Genomic DNA, 14,488 nt, shown 5'->3' with positions numbered 1-14,488 from the left:
TTCGCTGAAAACAGAAATATAATTTAAATTTATAAATAATTTTATAGCCTATCATTTTGGCTATAGGCAATTCTAAAATAGCATTAGTCACTTAAAAATATTACATGGATATTGACACTACTGACTAAAACCTTGTCTTTCTTGATGCTTAGACAAAACAGACATCTGAGAGAGGACCATGATAATTTGTTTTTGAAAATAGACAGGACATCAAATTCAGTTTAGCAGAGAAATGTTATTCAAGCAAGCATTCCACCTATTCTGCTATGTATAAATTCTCAGTATGAACTACTCTCTTTCCTCGGCTCTCTGTTTTTATATAATACAACCCACTTAAAATTTTTCAGTTTTATTTCACATATATGCTTCATATCTGTCCCAAACAGTAAAACTTACTAGTGATAAAGTCTCCTGTAGTATGGGAACCAGAGTCCGCACTTTTGTTTTCTTTGCACTATGCAGCTAGCTAAAAACATTTATATTCATCTTTTCTTGTCAAAAAATACTCTTTGAACTAACAGTATGTTTGTTAAAACAGCATGAGTCTAAGCAGCATCACACATTTTTGTATGTTTTGTGATTTTTATCATTTTTGAATGCACTGCCAATATTCTTACACTTCAGTGATAACATCGAGTCACAGATGAAAATGATCAATCTGGATTGGTCCAGTCATCCAGATGTCAACAGATTAAAATAAATAAATACAATTATTAATACACATACTGTCTTCTTGGTTATCACCTACTTGTTATGTATAAATTTAGCTTTTATGTGTTATTCTGAAAATAAGTCTGTTACACAGAACATGTTTGATACAATCATGACATAATAACGTTTTGACACTGCTATTAAATAATCTACAATACCATGCTCAATAGTTATATACAATTTTAACTACACCTTCTATTTTAAGTTCCTCTGTTTTTTTCTGCAGGTGCAAGGTTCATTATATCACAATATGACCAATATGAGTTTACAAAAATGATGCCAGAAACCAGCCAGGATAATTTTACCAGAGGAGCAACAAACTCTCAGCAGTCCAAGGAAAGCCAGATAGAAATGACAAGAATAACCAACTCACCTGTTTTTAAGTGTATACCTCACTGAACCAGTCTTTTTCTATTATTAGACCAATATAATTATATGTTCAAGTCAAGCAGAGTGCATTTCAATATTTAGTTACCTCTGAGGTATTTCTGTATTTAAAAAAATCTAAAAGCTGTACCATAGTTACCGCCAATTTATTTATGTTTTCTTAACATGGTGTTAATGTCAAATATTAGTTGTTAAAGGGCTCAGGGTTCTTATTTAGACAAAAAGGTATTAGCAAAGCTGTTATAATAGTTAACAAACTGTGTATACTTAATACTATAGTCTAAATGTGGATTTATTAAATACATATGGCAACTAAGCTGTTTAAAGTGTTTGGGATCTAATATCTGTTGAGAAGGAATGAAGTTCAGAACTGGGAAGTGGAAGCTTAGCTTTATTCCATGTGCATTACACATATTTTATACTTCATTGTTCAGTCAACCCCTGCAGTGCATCTTTATTTTGGTATGCAGATGATCACCTTCCATTCTCTGCTTTTGTTCTTTTTTTTTATTTCTCCAAGTTTTTTGGGTTGGTAATACCATGATGGAAATAGAGGCCATTCCTAAGTCATAGTATGAATAAAGTTAATGAAATTAGTATTGTTTTAGTCTTTGGATGTCATCCAGAAGTGTTCTTCGTAACACCCACAATGCATCTAGTAATGACTCCAACTCATATAAGTTTACATGTATCCATAACATATCTAAGTACGACTGTAAACTTTTTTTTTATAAGGCCCATTGCTTCTACTACTATTGGAACTGTCTGAGTAGCCTTTTTCCACATTGCCCTTATTTCTGCCTGCCAATTCTGGTATTTTATAACTTTGTCTCACTCTGTACATAAGACACTATAGTCACTGGTTGTAGCAATTTCAATTTCATCTTCTTTTCATGGTTTACTATATCTGGTTTTCCTGCATCAATTTTTTGAACTGTTGATGATGGGTGATCTCACGTGATATAAACTTCATCATTTTCTATAATGCTTTGTGGCTCATGTTTCCAGTGTTTTTCAGCCACTTCAGTATTATAATGTTGGCAAAATCCCCAATGTAACAGTCTTGCTGCATTTTTATGCCTTTCAGTATACAGTCCTTCTGCCGTTAGTATATTACAACCAGCAAAAAGAGGTGCGACTGTTAACAAATTCTGATTTACAAAACCTACGTTTGTCTGTTTCCCCACATGTTCAATAGACTTTGTAAACCAACATGTACGTACGTCCACTATCTTGGGCAGCCAATATTAACCTTTTGTCTTTTGGTTTGAATTCACCTCTCCTTGACCATTCCTGTGTTCAAGCCTGATCAACATGGGTTGTTCCAAGAGTTTTCTATACTTGCAACTATATTTATGCATTTTCCATATTTCTTGCCTTCTCATCTGATCCTTCACCTACTTCTGGTTTGATTTCCATTCCCACTTGACATCGATATGCTTCTGCTACACTAAGCAGGAAGATCATCTTGGACTTATTCTCCTCATGTTTAAAAACTTTCACTGTGTTCAGATCGTGTGAGGTCATCAGATATGTATGCAGTCCTATGACTGCAGATCTATACATGCAATCAATTTCAAGGAGATCCATACCTCCTTCAGAATGGGGAATATATAATCTTGGTATACAATGATTTTTATAACTTATTTGATAAGAATGAAGCATTCTTCTTGTTTTCCAGTCCAACCGATCCAACACCTTTTGGGGCCAGTCAATCACTAATCACTCAAAAGTGTAAGTTAGGACAGGACATGCAAAGTGATTTACAGCTTGGACTTTGTTCCTAGATGTCAACACTGCTTTCATTATTAATTTTTGTCTTCTAAAACATTCCTTACTAAGTTTTATTCACATTTGTTCGTGTTTTATTGTTGATCCTTCATCAATTGCCAAATATTTATACACTCCCAAGTTCTTTTATATTATATTCCTGTCTAAACTGATGTTTTCTTGGTGCTGCAGCTTTCCTGCTTTAAAGGTTGCTTTCTCACATTTATCAATTGTGCTTTCAGTTCCTCATCTGATGCACTATACAGTTTTAAATCATCCACAAAAAGAAGATGAGAGGTCTTTATACTTTGTTGTTTTCCAGGAGCAAAATTGTAGCCATGACCTTATCTGTTAAGTAGACAGCTTAAAGGGTTAAGGGCAAGACAAAAGAGCAGCGTGACAGAGTCACCCTGGAATATCCCACTTTGAATTTTTATCCCTGGAATAATAATTTGTCCTTTAACATGGCTTAACTGCAAAGTGGTTTGCCACCGTTTAATGGTCGTTGTAATGTAATTGATCAGTGTAGGGTGTATCTTATACATTTTTAAGCACTCTTTTATCTATGAATGTGGGATACTGTCAAATGCTTTTTTGTAGTCTATCCATGCCATAGTTAGATTCTTCCCCTTTTTAAAGTTCTCCATTATGACTTTGCTTAACAACAAATAATCCTTTGCTCCACATGACTTTTTATTACCCTTTTGTTCTATTACCATGACTGAGTTTTCTTCTAAATGACTATAAACTCTGTTGGCATCAATTCCGGTGTATATTTTATATGTTGTCAGAAGGCAAGTAAAATTTAGGATAGCTTGTAGGTTCGCTCTTAAGTAGGAGTATTGTTTTTTCTGTTATTAACCAGGTCGGTGTCTGTCTGGGGAGCACATATAAATAGTTCTTACTCATGGCTAAATCTACGTTTAACCAAAAGTTAGGTATTGCATCTGGGACTGGCGTTTTCCAGTTAGGAGCTTTTCTTAACTTTGCCTCAATCTCTGTGGTGGTTACTTCACTCCATTTAATATCCTGTACATTTGAACTTCTTATTCTTTCTTTTACTTTTTCTATTTAACATATTTGTTACGTTCCACAGGATCTTCGTAGATATTTCTCCAAAATGTATCTATTTCTTCCTCTTTTTTTTTTTTTGGGGTGGTATTTCAGTTCCTTTTGTTTTGTTTCCCAGTTCTCCATAAAACATTTCTGGGTCATCAATAAATTGCTTATTTTGTACTTTTCTTTTATATTCATCTACATATGTTCTAAATTTTTCTCCCTGTGCTGATATTTTTTTAGTTTATTTTTTGTGATAGTGCATGATAGATCCTAACCTGCTCTGATACTGTGCATTGCTTTTAACACATCTTTCTGAGTATTTTTGTTGATCTGTTCTGTTTTCTGCTGTGACTTTATCAGAGTTAGATTCTCTACACTAAATCCTTCACTTTGCAGGTAATCCATAACCTCAGTTTCTATTCCTTTAACTCCTCTGTTACTAATCCTCTTTTCTATGTTTCCAGTGTGTTCTCAATTTTTTTTTATTGTAAAATTTTCCATATCTGCATATCTTTGCCTGTATTTCTCTTCAAATATCTTTGGTGCTGCTCTTTTTGTATTGATTAGTTTTGCTTTCTCCTTTGCATAAATATTGGACTGTATTAATTCTCTTTTTCTTTCCCCATGTCCATATTTCTTCTTCAGGTCTCTTCTGCTCTTTATGTTTCTACATACATGGGGGGTGGGGGGTGAATGCTTTAATGTCAAGGTAGCCAGCTGCATCTGGCTGACTAGATCATGCAGAGCATTTACATTTACATCATTAAAAGGATAAAAAAGACAATAATACCCAGATAAAACTGTATTATATTTTATATAGCCTCCTGCTATACAAGTTGGAAAACATAATGCAGTAAAAGAAGAAATTATCATGCACCATCATATATTTAAGTGACTGATAACTTAGTAGGCACACTGAAATATTATATGTTATGTTGTCCTACCTTGCCGTAATTCTTGCAGGTTTGGTTCAGAGCCATTCATGGCTCCAACTCAGCCGAATACTAAAGCTCGAGAGCTTCTACTGGCTCGAGGCTAACCCCTATCCGATGATGCTCTGGGCCACATCCACAGATCTTGTTTGCCACTTAAGTGATCGAGAAGTGTTCCTGCTGGGTCATTGGCTAACTATAGGTTTTCTAATCCTATTTGTCTAATTTTTCTCTCTCTGCTACCTTTCTTTCTAGATCATTAGTTTTTGTGTATTCTACGTTAGGTCATTGTAGTAGTTAGTTTTTCCCCCTTCCCAACTACTGATGAGAGTTCCGTTTAACTTAGAGGGCTCTCGTGGCCCATTTAAGTTAGAGGGCTGCTTCCTCTTAAGGTTAGAATCCATTTGAGTTAGAGGATTCTTCTACCTTTCCCTTTCCTTTTCTTGGTGTTACACTCTCAATAAAAAAAAGTATATATATATACTTGTAACCTTTCTTCACTGTAGTTTATAGTGGCAGTTGCAGTTTGTTGTGTGTGTGTTTGCAGTTAGAGCCTTTGACTTAAAGTTAGTTAGTTAGTTAGTTAGTTAGTTAGTTAGTTAGTTAGTTAGTTAGTTAGTTAGTTAGTTAGTTAGTCAATTTGTTTGGCTGCAGTGATACACAGGATGTCTAAGGATAAGGAGAAGGAACCCAGGGAGCATAAGCAGTCAGGGTTCAAGAAGTGTGATAAATGCACTCAAAAGATGTCTGTTATGGATGGGCACATGAGTTGCATTTACTGTCTCGGTGCCATCCATTTACAGGACCCCTGCACCATATGCCATGGATTCAGTAGCAGGGTGCTCCATGAGAGAAAGAATAAGTTGATGGCAAGGGGTTTATTAAAAGGTCCTTTTCAGGAAGCCTTAGATACCTGCCAGAGCTCCAGATCTTCCTCCCCTTCTTTAACCCACACTAAATCACCGAAAAGTCTGGCTACTACAGCTCCAGTTTCAGAGCCACCAAAGAAAATGGTATTATCGGAACCCAGGGCTCTCAGTTCCAACAAGTCTGGAATGAAAGAATCCTCTTCTGCACCTAGAGTGTCCATGGAGCCAATAGAGATATCAAGGAGTTGGTCTGCTTTATTGGAGCTGATGTCTCCAACACTGAGATCTCCTATTTTAGAGAGCAGCAGATCTCCTTCCTTGTCCACCCATTCTTCCAGGAGTTTATCTGATGATGATGTGGAGCAGGTGTTGAAGAGATTGCTCCAAACACCGGCCCTGGCTAAAATTTTGTCTCTGGCCCCAGAGGAATCAGAGCCACCTCATTTGGTGCCTGCCTTTTCGATTCCTCCTCCGATCACCCTGGAGTCTTTGGAGCGGAACCATCAGCACCAAGAACACTTCTGGAATCTTTGGTTCCGACCTTGACTCTGATGTCCTTGGCTTCTTCTAATGTCAAGGAATTTAGGAGCCCACAGTTGCAAGTCGGGGTCCAGGGAGGAGAGTCAGCGCGGACAGTTGTCCGATCCAACTGTACCTCTCGGTACCTCGGCTAAGTTTAACTCAGCTCCTACCTTAGTTTTGGAGCCACCAGCTCTGCCTCAGAGTTGGCCTTCTGTCTCTTTGGAGCAGAGAGTCCCTTTGGAGTGAGGCGGGGGGCTTTCAAACTAATAGAGAGGGTGCTGTCTCCCCAGACAGCCCCGATCTCAGAGCCAACTTCTCATCCCTCTCAGTTGCCAGTGTTTACCTCCCCACTACCGCCCCTTCCCAAGCATAGAGACCCAGAACCTCAGGAGGCCCCTGTAAAACATCTTCAGTGTACCCCTCTGAAGAAGTCCCTAGGAATAGACTGTGCAAGAGGAAGTACATAGACTCCCCTGAGTCTATCACTTCTGATACCAATTTGGATGACTCTGAAGGGTCCGCACAGTGCCCCTCTGAGGATGCCTCTTTCTCCGACATCCTTGAGATCCTGAAACAGAGGGATGGCTGGAAGTCCACCAACCCTTCAGTGGATGAATTGGTATACCTGGAGACTTTTGGGTCTTGCCTTTCCATCTCCTGGGTGCCCCCCCCCCATTTGACCAACCATTGGGTGTCATCTCTCATAAGGCCTGGACATTGCCTGATACAGTGGAGCCTGTTCCGAGGAGGCCTAACAAATTTATTACTGCTCCCTCAGAGAAGGAATTCCTGACTAAGGGTGACCTTGTAGATGCAATGATGGTGGCAGCAGCCACCAAGAAGGAGCTATTGGAGACCTCCTCATCTGTCCATCTTCCTAACAAGGAGTCTATGACCACGGACAGATATGGAAAGCGTGTATTTTCTTCAACGTCCTTCACCCTACGGTCGGTGAATTACCTTACTCATTTTACGAGACTTCAAAGGGATCTCCTCAAAGAGCTTGGAGATAACCTTCAGGGCTCTGTAGCTCAGGGGTCTACAGACAAATTATCTTCACAGCTCTCCACCCTCAATTCCATAGTTAACTCCTCCATAAGACTCATTTCTTATGCGGCTTTTGGAGTGAGTAGTGCGGCAGCGACTGTAATGTCCCTGAGGCATTCCTGGATGCACATTTGCAACTTTGCCGAGCCCTTCAAGTCTTCCTTCAATAATGCCCCCTTTGATGGTTCATCCCTTTTTGGACCAAAGGTGAAAAAAAACTTTGACTAGGTGCGATCAGGATGGGAAAACCTTACCTGCCATTGGAGTCCATTTTCTTCCCCATCTAGACCTTATCCCAAAGGCCAAAAGGGTGGAAAGATGTGGTTCTGCAAGCCCAAAAAGGTTTCGCTGATGCATGTGGTGGCTCTTCCCCCAAGGGCAGAGGGGGAAGTTATAATGGAAGACGCTGACCTTGTGGCGGGGGGGGGTCTGCAAAATCAGGGCGAAAGAGATACGTTCTCTGACAGGCCCTTCCACTCCTGAAAGGAGGCCCACCTGCTCTTCTCTAGAGACAGTTGGGGGTCAATTGTGACTGTACCCAAATGCCTGGCAAGAAATCTCCCAAGACAATTGGGTACAAACAATTATATCCAGAGGCTATTACATACCATTTTCCCTTCCTCCTCTGGTAAACCAGTCTTTACAAGACATTACACCCAGTCAAAACGACTATGCAACACAAGAGATACTCTTGTTGCTAGAAAAAAAGAGTCATCCAAGAAGTCCCTGCAGACCAAATGGGATCCAAAACTTACTCAAGATCCTTTTTAGTTCTAAAAAAGACAGAGGACTGGAGATCCATTCTAGATCGTAGCATGCTAAACAAAGCAGTGAAGAAGTCAAAGTTCCAGATTGTAACTCTGCAGTCAATATTCCCATTTATCAGGAAAGACAATTGGATGTGCTCAATAGATCACCGGAATGTGTACTACCATATAAAGATGGACAGGCGGATCCAGGAGACACTTACGCTTTTGACTGGGAGCCAGTCATTACCAATTTTTAGCCCTGTCCTTTGGTCTCACTACAGCCCCCAGAGTGTTCACCAAATGCATGGCAGTGGTCACGGCTCACCTGAGATGTCAGAGATTCCGTATGTTTCCATACCTAGATGACTGGCTCCTATCCGCCACCACCAAGCATCTACTACTATGAATGAGAGACAAAATGATGTCACTTTGTGCCAGACTAGGCAAAAATATGAAAGCCACTTGCACATCAATGTTCTGGAGATGAGAGCGGTGCTCAATGTGTTGGAGGCCTTTCAGGACCCTCCACTGACAGGGACGCTTGCAATTCAGACAGACAACATGTCAGTAGTGTGTTACATAAACAAGCAGGGAGGAACCAAATCCTACCCACTATGTCAGGAGGCACAATGAGTTGTAACGGGTTTGGCAATGGGCGATCGCTTCTCAACGTTTTCTGATAGCAATGCACATCCTGGGAAATCCAAAGTGATAGCGGACAAACTCAGCAGAGCTATTCTTTTGCCTCATGAGTGGTCCCTGAAAACAGAGATTGCAGAAAAGATCTTCCAAAAATGGGGCCAGCCTTGCTACGACCTTTTTGCCACTTCCATGAATGCCAAATGCAGCAACTACTTTGCCCTCATTCCTCCTCCAGGGAAGTCACCAAGGGATGGACTAGTTCATAATTGGCCCCCGGGACTGCTCTATGCCTTTCCCCCTTTCCTCTAATTCCCAAAGTACTGGAGAAAGCCAGCTCATTGAAAATCACTATGATCCTCATTGCTCCTTATGGCCTTGACAAGTTTGGTTCCCCTTTCTTCAGACACATCTGCTGGAGGAACCTTGAATTCTGTATCCATTTCCAGACCTCCTGACCCACTCTTCAGGGGAATTCCATCCGTCTATCCAAACCCTCAAGTTGACAGCATGGCTGGACCAATTCCACACTTAGCCAGTTGTTACTCCTTTTCCCCTGCAATGAGTCATAGTCTCGCCTCTTCCCATAAACCATCTACGAGGAGATTGTATTCCAGTAAGTGGAAAAGATTTTCATGCTGGGCTGCAGGACAGAACATAGAACCTTTTACAGCTCCTATTACTGCAATCCTAGAATTTCCTTCCAAACTCTTTGCCGAAGGAGCTGCAGCAGTGACAATCAGAGTTCAGTTGGCAGCCATTTCTAATTTCCATACTGGAGAAATGGGAGTTCCTATTATGTCTCATAGGTTATGTATAGCAAACAGCCCCAATCGCTTGGGACCCAAGTCTTGTTCTAAACTCATTGATTTCACCACCCTTTGAACCCGCATCATCTTCTGATTTGAAGTATTTGTCATGGAAGACTCTCTTTTTAGTAGCCATAACCTCTGCCAGATGGGTATTGGAATTACTAGCTCTTTCTATTCATTCCCCTTATATCATTTTTCACAAGGATAGGGTATCCGTGAGAACTAATCCATCGTTCCTTCCAAAAGTCTGTTCAGAGAATAGTATAAACCAATCCATTAAATTGCTGTGGTTTTTTCCAAACTACAGCGACAAGGCAGAATGTAAATTGCATCAGTTGGATGTACATAGGCCGTTACACTTTTACCTGTATAGGACAAAAGACCTCAGGAAATCCGACCAGATTTTTGTGTCCTTTTCTGACAAAAAGAAAGGGTTGCCAGTTTCCAAAGTAACTTTGTCAAAATGTCTGACTGATTGCATTTCCTTCTCTTACAGGAAGAATAATAAACAACTATCAGGGAAGATAAAGGTACATTCCACAAGAGCAGTCTCTACATCCTCGGCCTTTCAGGCCAGACTTCCTATTGACTCTATTTGTGCAGCTGCCACATGGGTGAGACCTCATACCTTTATCACTCATTACAAAGTAGATGTGGCCTCCTGGAACAGGTCTTCCTTTGGATCCACTGTATTGAAGAGTACTTTCTCCTGAGCCACCCTGAGATGAAGGTGCTAGGGACACTGTCTCAACCTGCAAGAATTATGGCAAGATAGGACAACATAACATTAAGAAGTTATGTAATTACCATAATGTTCCATGTTTGTTGTCCATCTCACCTACATTTTTGCATCCCACCCTCCAAACCCCATCCTGTGTTCCTGGAGGAATGGGTGGACAAGTCTATACTTATGTACATAGTTATGATGATTTGGAGTCTCTGTTTTTTTGTCTCATACCAAACATCTGTATATAGATATATGCGTCTGGTTCATTTCGCCAAAAGCACATTTTGGCAAATGTCATTTCAGCAAGACCAAATCGCCGAAAACTCATTTCGTCGAAAATAGTAGTGGCAGTGTATATGCCCTTTTCCCCACTGTAGTGCAATCCTGGATTCAGAATGTATAGTTGGGAGGTGTGGGGGCACAACCTAGCTTGTTTTATACTATGAAGTTTCTGTTAAAAGGGTAAGTACTTTTTAATCAGACTTTAATAGACTATATATATATATATATATATATATATATATATATATATATATATATATATAAATATTTTTTTTTTCCCCTGGTGTAGTTATTTGGGTTAGTCTAAATCTTTTGGTTGCAAACAAGATCTGGGGATGTGGCCCAGAGCATCATGGGATAAGGGATAGCCTCGAGCCGTGAATGGCTCCGAACCCAACCTGCAAGAATGTAGGTGAGATGGACAACAAACATGGAACGTTATGGTAAGTACATAACTTCTTATTTATTCTATGACCTCTGCAATACAGAATAGCTAAATGAGCACAAATAATGCTAAGTGCTGTAGAAAAATACAGTTGTGTACACTTACCATAAATGTAGATGTTCGAGTGTATTCACTGTTGCAGTCATTACATTTGGGTTATCTGCTTTGCAGTAGCCCTCGGTCAGCCTGATTTACAAAGTCTTGGGTCCTGCATCGGTTGCTGTCCCTTCTTCCATGACATCAGGTCATCAGGAGTATAAAACATGCAGCCGACGCCATTACATCAGTTTTTCTTGCCCCAAATGTCAGGTGCCCCCTAATGGGAAGCAATTAAATCTGTAAATACAAGGAAATACCTCCAACAAAAAAAGCAAATACACCAAAAAGCTTTTTCAGCATAGTAAGGGAGAGTAGAGGTATAGCCAAAAGAAGAAAGGGGGCTGGAGGGAGGGTAACTAGGACTGCAACAGTGAATACACTCGAACATCTACATTTATGGTAAGTGTACACAACTGTACTATGTTCTTCATATTTTACTGTTGCAGTCATTACATTTGGGTAGATTCCTGAAGATAAGGTTGGGAGGAGGAATTTAACTAGAATTAGCACCAGCTATAAGGCCCTGCAAGACTGCAGCGGCAAAACCAGCTCTGGATTTAGAGAAAATAGGCAAATGTTAATGCTTGGTGAAAGTATGTACAGAACTCCAGGTAGCAGCTTCTAGGATGTCCCTAGTAGGGACGCCCCTGAGAAAGGCTGTAGAGGTAGCTGCAGCCCTGGTTGAATGGGGTTTGATGCCCTGTGGAATAGGTTTTCCATGGTGCTTATAGCAGAAAAGGATGCAGTGGCCTATCCATTTTGAAATGGTTTGTTGTGAAATGGCTTTCCACTCTGTCCCTGCAGCAAATGCCACCAGCAGTTGTTCAGATTTCCTTTGAGGTTTAGTCCTGTCCAAGTAGAATGTAAGCTATCTGTGCACATCTAAAGAGTGCAGCATCCATTCCCCTTTGTTTTGTGGGTTAGGAAAAAAGGTAGGCGAACGAATGGACTGATTAAGAGCCACACTGGATACCACCTTGGGCATGAAGGAGGGATTGGGTCTGAGGGACACCCTGTCTGCATGAAAGATGATGAAATGTTTTACTGCCATAAGGGCCTGTAATTCAGATATCCTTCTTGCAGAAGTGATAGCTAAAAGGAAAGCTGTTTTCCAGGAAAGAAATTTTAAATCTGCAGTAGCAGCTGGCTCGAAAGGAAGAAGAGTGAGTTTCTCCAAGACAAAGTTAAGATCCCAGGCTGGAGTTGGAGCTCTCCTGGGTGGCCTTAACTTTTTGGCCCCTCTCAGGAACTGCTTGAGCAGTGGGTGAGAAAAGAGGAGAGGCTCCGTGCTATAATGAGCTGAAATGGCTGAGTCATGAATTTTGATGGAGGAAAAGGTCAAGCCCTTATGAAGCATCTCAGTCAAGTATTGTAGAATCTGAGATAAATTGAGCACTGCTGCGTTCATTCCTTGAGATTGATTCCAGGCACAAAATCGTTTCCATTTTGCAGCATAAGATTTTCTGGTACTGGGCCTCCTTGCCTCTAAAATGATATCCATCACTAATTTACTGAGGGATGGTAAAGGAGAGATTAGGTAATTAGCCAGGCTGCTAGGTTTAGAGTTTGCAGCTGAGGGTGCAGAATCTGGTTCTCCTGCTTAGACAACAGGGAAGGAGTCTGAGGCAGGTGCCATGGAGCCAAGCATGACACACTGCGCAAGACTGGGTAGCAGTGTTGGCAAGACCAGTCTGGTGCAATTAAAATCATCCTTGGCTTGTCCTGTTTGATCTTTAGTAGTATTTTTAAGAGCAGAGTCAGAGGAGGAAAGGCATAAACTGATAGGTTTTTCCAGCTGAAGGATAGAGCATCCACTTTCCAAGCTAGATTGTGGGGAATCCTTGTGCAAAATTTGTCCAATTGATGGTTCTGGGAGGAGGCAAACAGGTCTATATCTGGGCTCCCCCATTTACTTGTCAACATGTTGAAAATCCTTGGTTCCAGTTTCCACTCGTGTGGGTCTATGAGATTTCTGCTTAGTCCGTCTGCCAGTGTATTTAGTTTTCCTGGCAGGAATTGAGCTTGTAGATTCACTTGGTAGCTCAAGGCTGTGTTCCACAATGCCATGGCTAGTCTACAGAGGGGGTAAGAATGAGTACCCCCTGCTTGTTTATGTACCACATCACAGTGGTGTTGTCGTCTTTACCATTAGTTGTCCTGGAAGAATGTGGTCCTTGAAGGCTGTCAGAGCATTCTGTACAGCTAACATCTCCTTTTGATTTATGTGCAGGTGCATTTGACTTGGGTTCCATTTGCCCTGAATGCACTTCCCTGCCAGGTGAGCCCCCCATGCATAGTCTGATGCATCTGTTGTTAAAATGTGGGTGGCAGGGGGTAGTGTGAATGGTAGTCTCCTGTTTTGGTGGCAGGCCTCTGCCCACCATAGGAACTCTAGGCGTAGGCAAGGTATGATCAGAATCCTTGCTTCTAGATCCTGTGAATGTTGATACCACAGGCTTTTGAGATACCATTGTAGTTTCCTCATATGCAGCCTTGCATATGGAATTAGAAGAATGCAGAAGGCCATGGACCCCAAGGCTTGCAGACTTTGCCTTGCAGATAGCTGGGTTTTTGTGGCCACTTGTTTGAAGTAGGTTGTCAAATGAATCCATTTCTCTGGCATGAGGAAAGCCATCTGGGAAGTTGTATTCATGCTTGCTCCCAGGAATGTAATTTGTTGACAGGGTACCAGGTGTGATTTCTTTTCATTTATGGTGTACCCCAGACAAGTCAGTACCCTTTGAACAAAGGCCAGATGATTTAAAAGTATGTCCTGGCATTCTGCCTGAATTAGACAATCATCCAGGTATGGGTATATTTGAACATTTCTTTGCCTGCAAAATGCAATGACTGGAGCAAGACACTTTGTGAATACCCTGGGCACACTAGATAAGCCAAAGGGCAGTGCAGAGAACTGATAGTGCATGTAGCCTGCTTTGAAACATAGGTATCTTCTGCAAGACTCCCTGATAGGGATGTGCAGGTATGCTTCTTTTAAGTCTAGTGTACCTAACCATGCATCTTTGCCTAGCATAGGAAGCAGCTGGTGATGCGTCAGCATTTTGAATTTTAGAATCACCAGGAAGGTGTTTAGAGTAGAAAGGTCCAGGATAGGATGCCATGTACTGCCTTTTCTGTGTACCAGGAAAAGTCTTGAATAGAAACCTTGTCCCTTTTCCTCCTCTGGTACCAACTGAATAGCCACCATGTTTAAGAGAGAGAGTACTTGATTTTGGGCCTCTGTCCACTGATTTCGGGGTAGATCTGGCCACCCGCTTGGAGTTGGTAACGTGTGGAAGTGAAATCTGTATCCTTGGGACACTATATTTAAAACCCATTTGTCCTGGGTAATGAGTTCCCAGTTTTTGGCCTGCAGACCAATCTTTCCACCTAAAGGAGCATCCAGTTGGGAAGTGCTTGGAAATTTTAAATGCAAGT

The 14,488-nt window shown here is 41.0% G+C and overlaps 1 protein-coding gene across 1 annotated transcript in view; it reads left to right on the top strand.

Moving 5' to 3' along the window:
* The window catches only part of CCHR5.PART0H11orf65 (chromosome chr5.part0 C11orf65 homolog), a 426,753-nt gene extending 424,998 nt beyond the window's left edge, over positions 1 to 1,755 (top strand). Inside the window, exon 9 of the mRNA XM_044072623.1 lies at positions 938 to 1,755. Coding sequence (XP_043928558.1) covers positions 938 to 1,110 — 173 coding nt within the window. The 3' untranslated portion in view covers positions 1,111 to 1,755. The remainder of the gene's footprint in view (positions 1 to 937) is intronic.
* The last annotated feature ends 12,733 nt before the right edge of the window (positions 1,756 to 14,488 follow it).

Source organism: Protopterus annectens, chromosome 5.part0, assembly GCF_019279795.1.
Source record: "Protopterus annectens isolate FY-2018-M chromosome 5.part0, PAN1.0, whole genome shotgun sequence".
In the NCBI taxonomy this organism is placed as follows: Eukaryota; Metazoa; Chordata; order Ceratodontiformes; family Protopteridae; genus Protopterus; species Protopterus annectens.
Note: the sequence above shows the minus strand (reverse complement) of the source record. Positions and strands in the feature narration are given on the sequence as shown.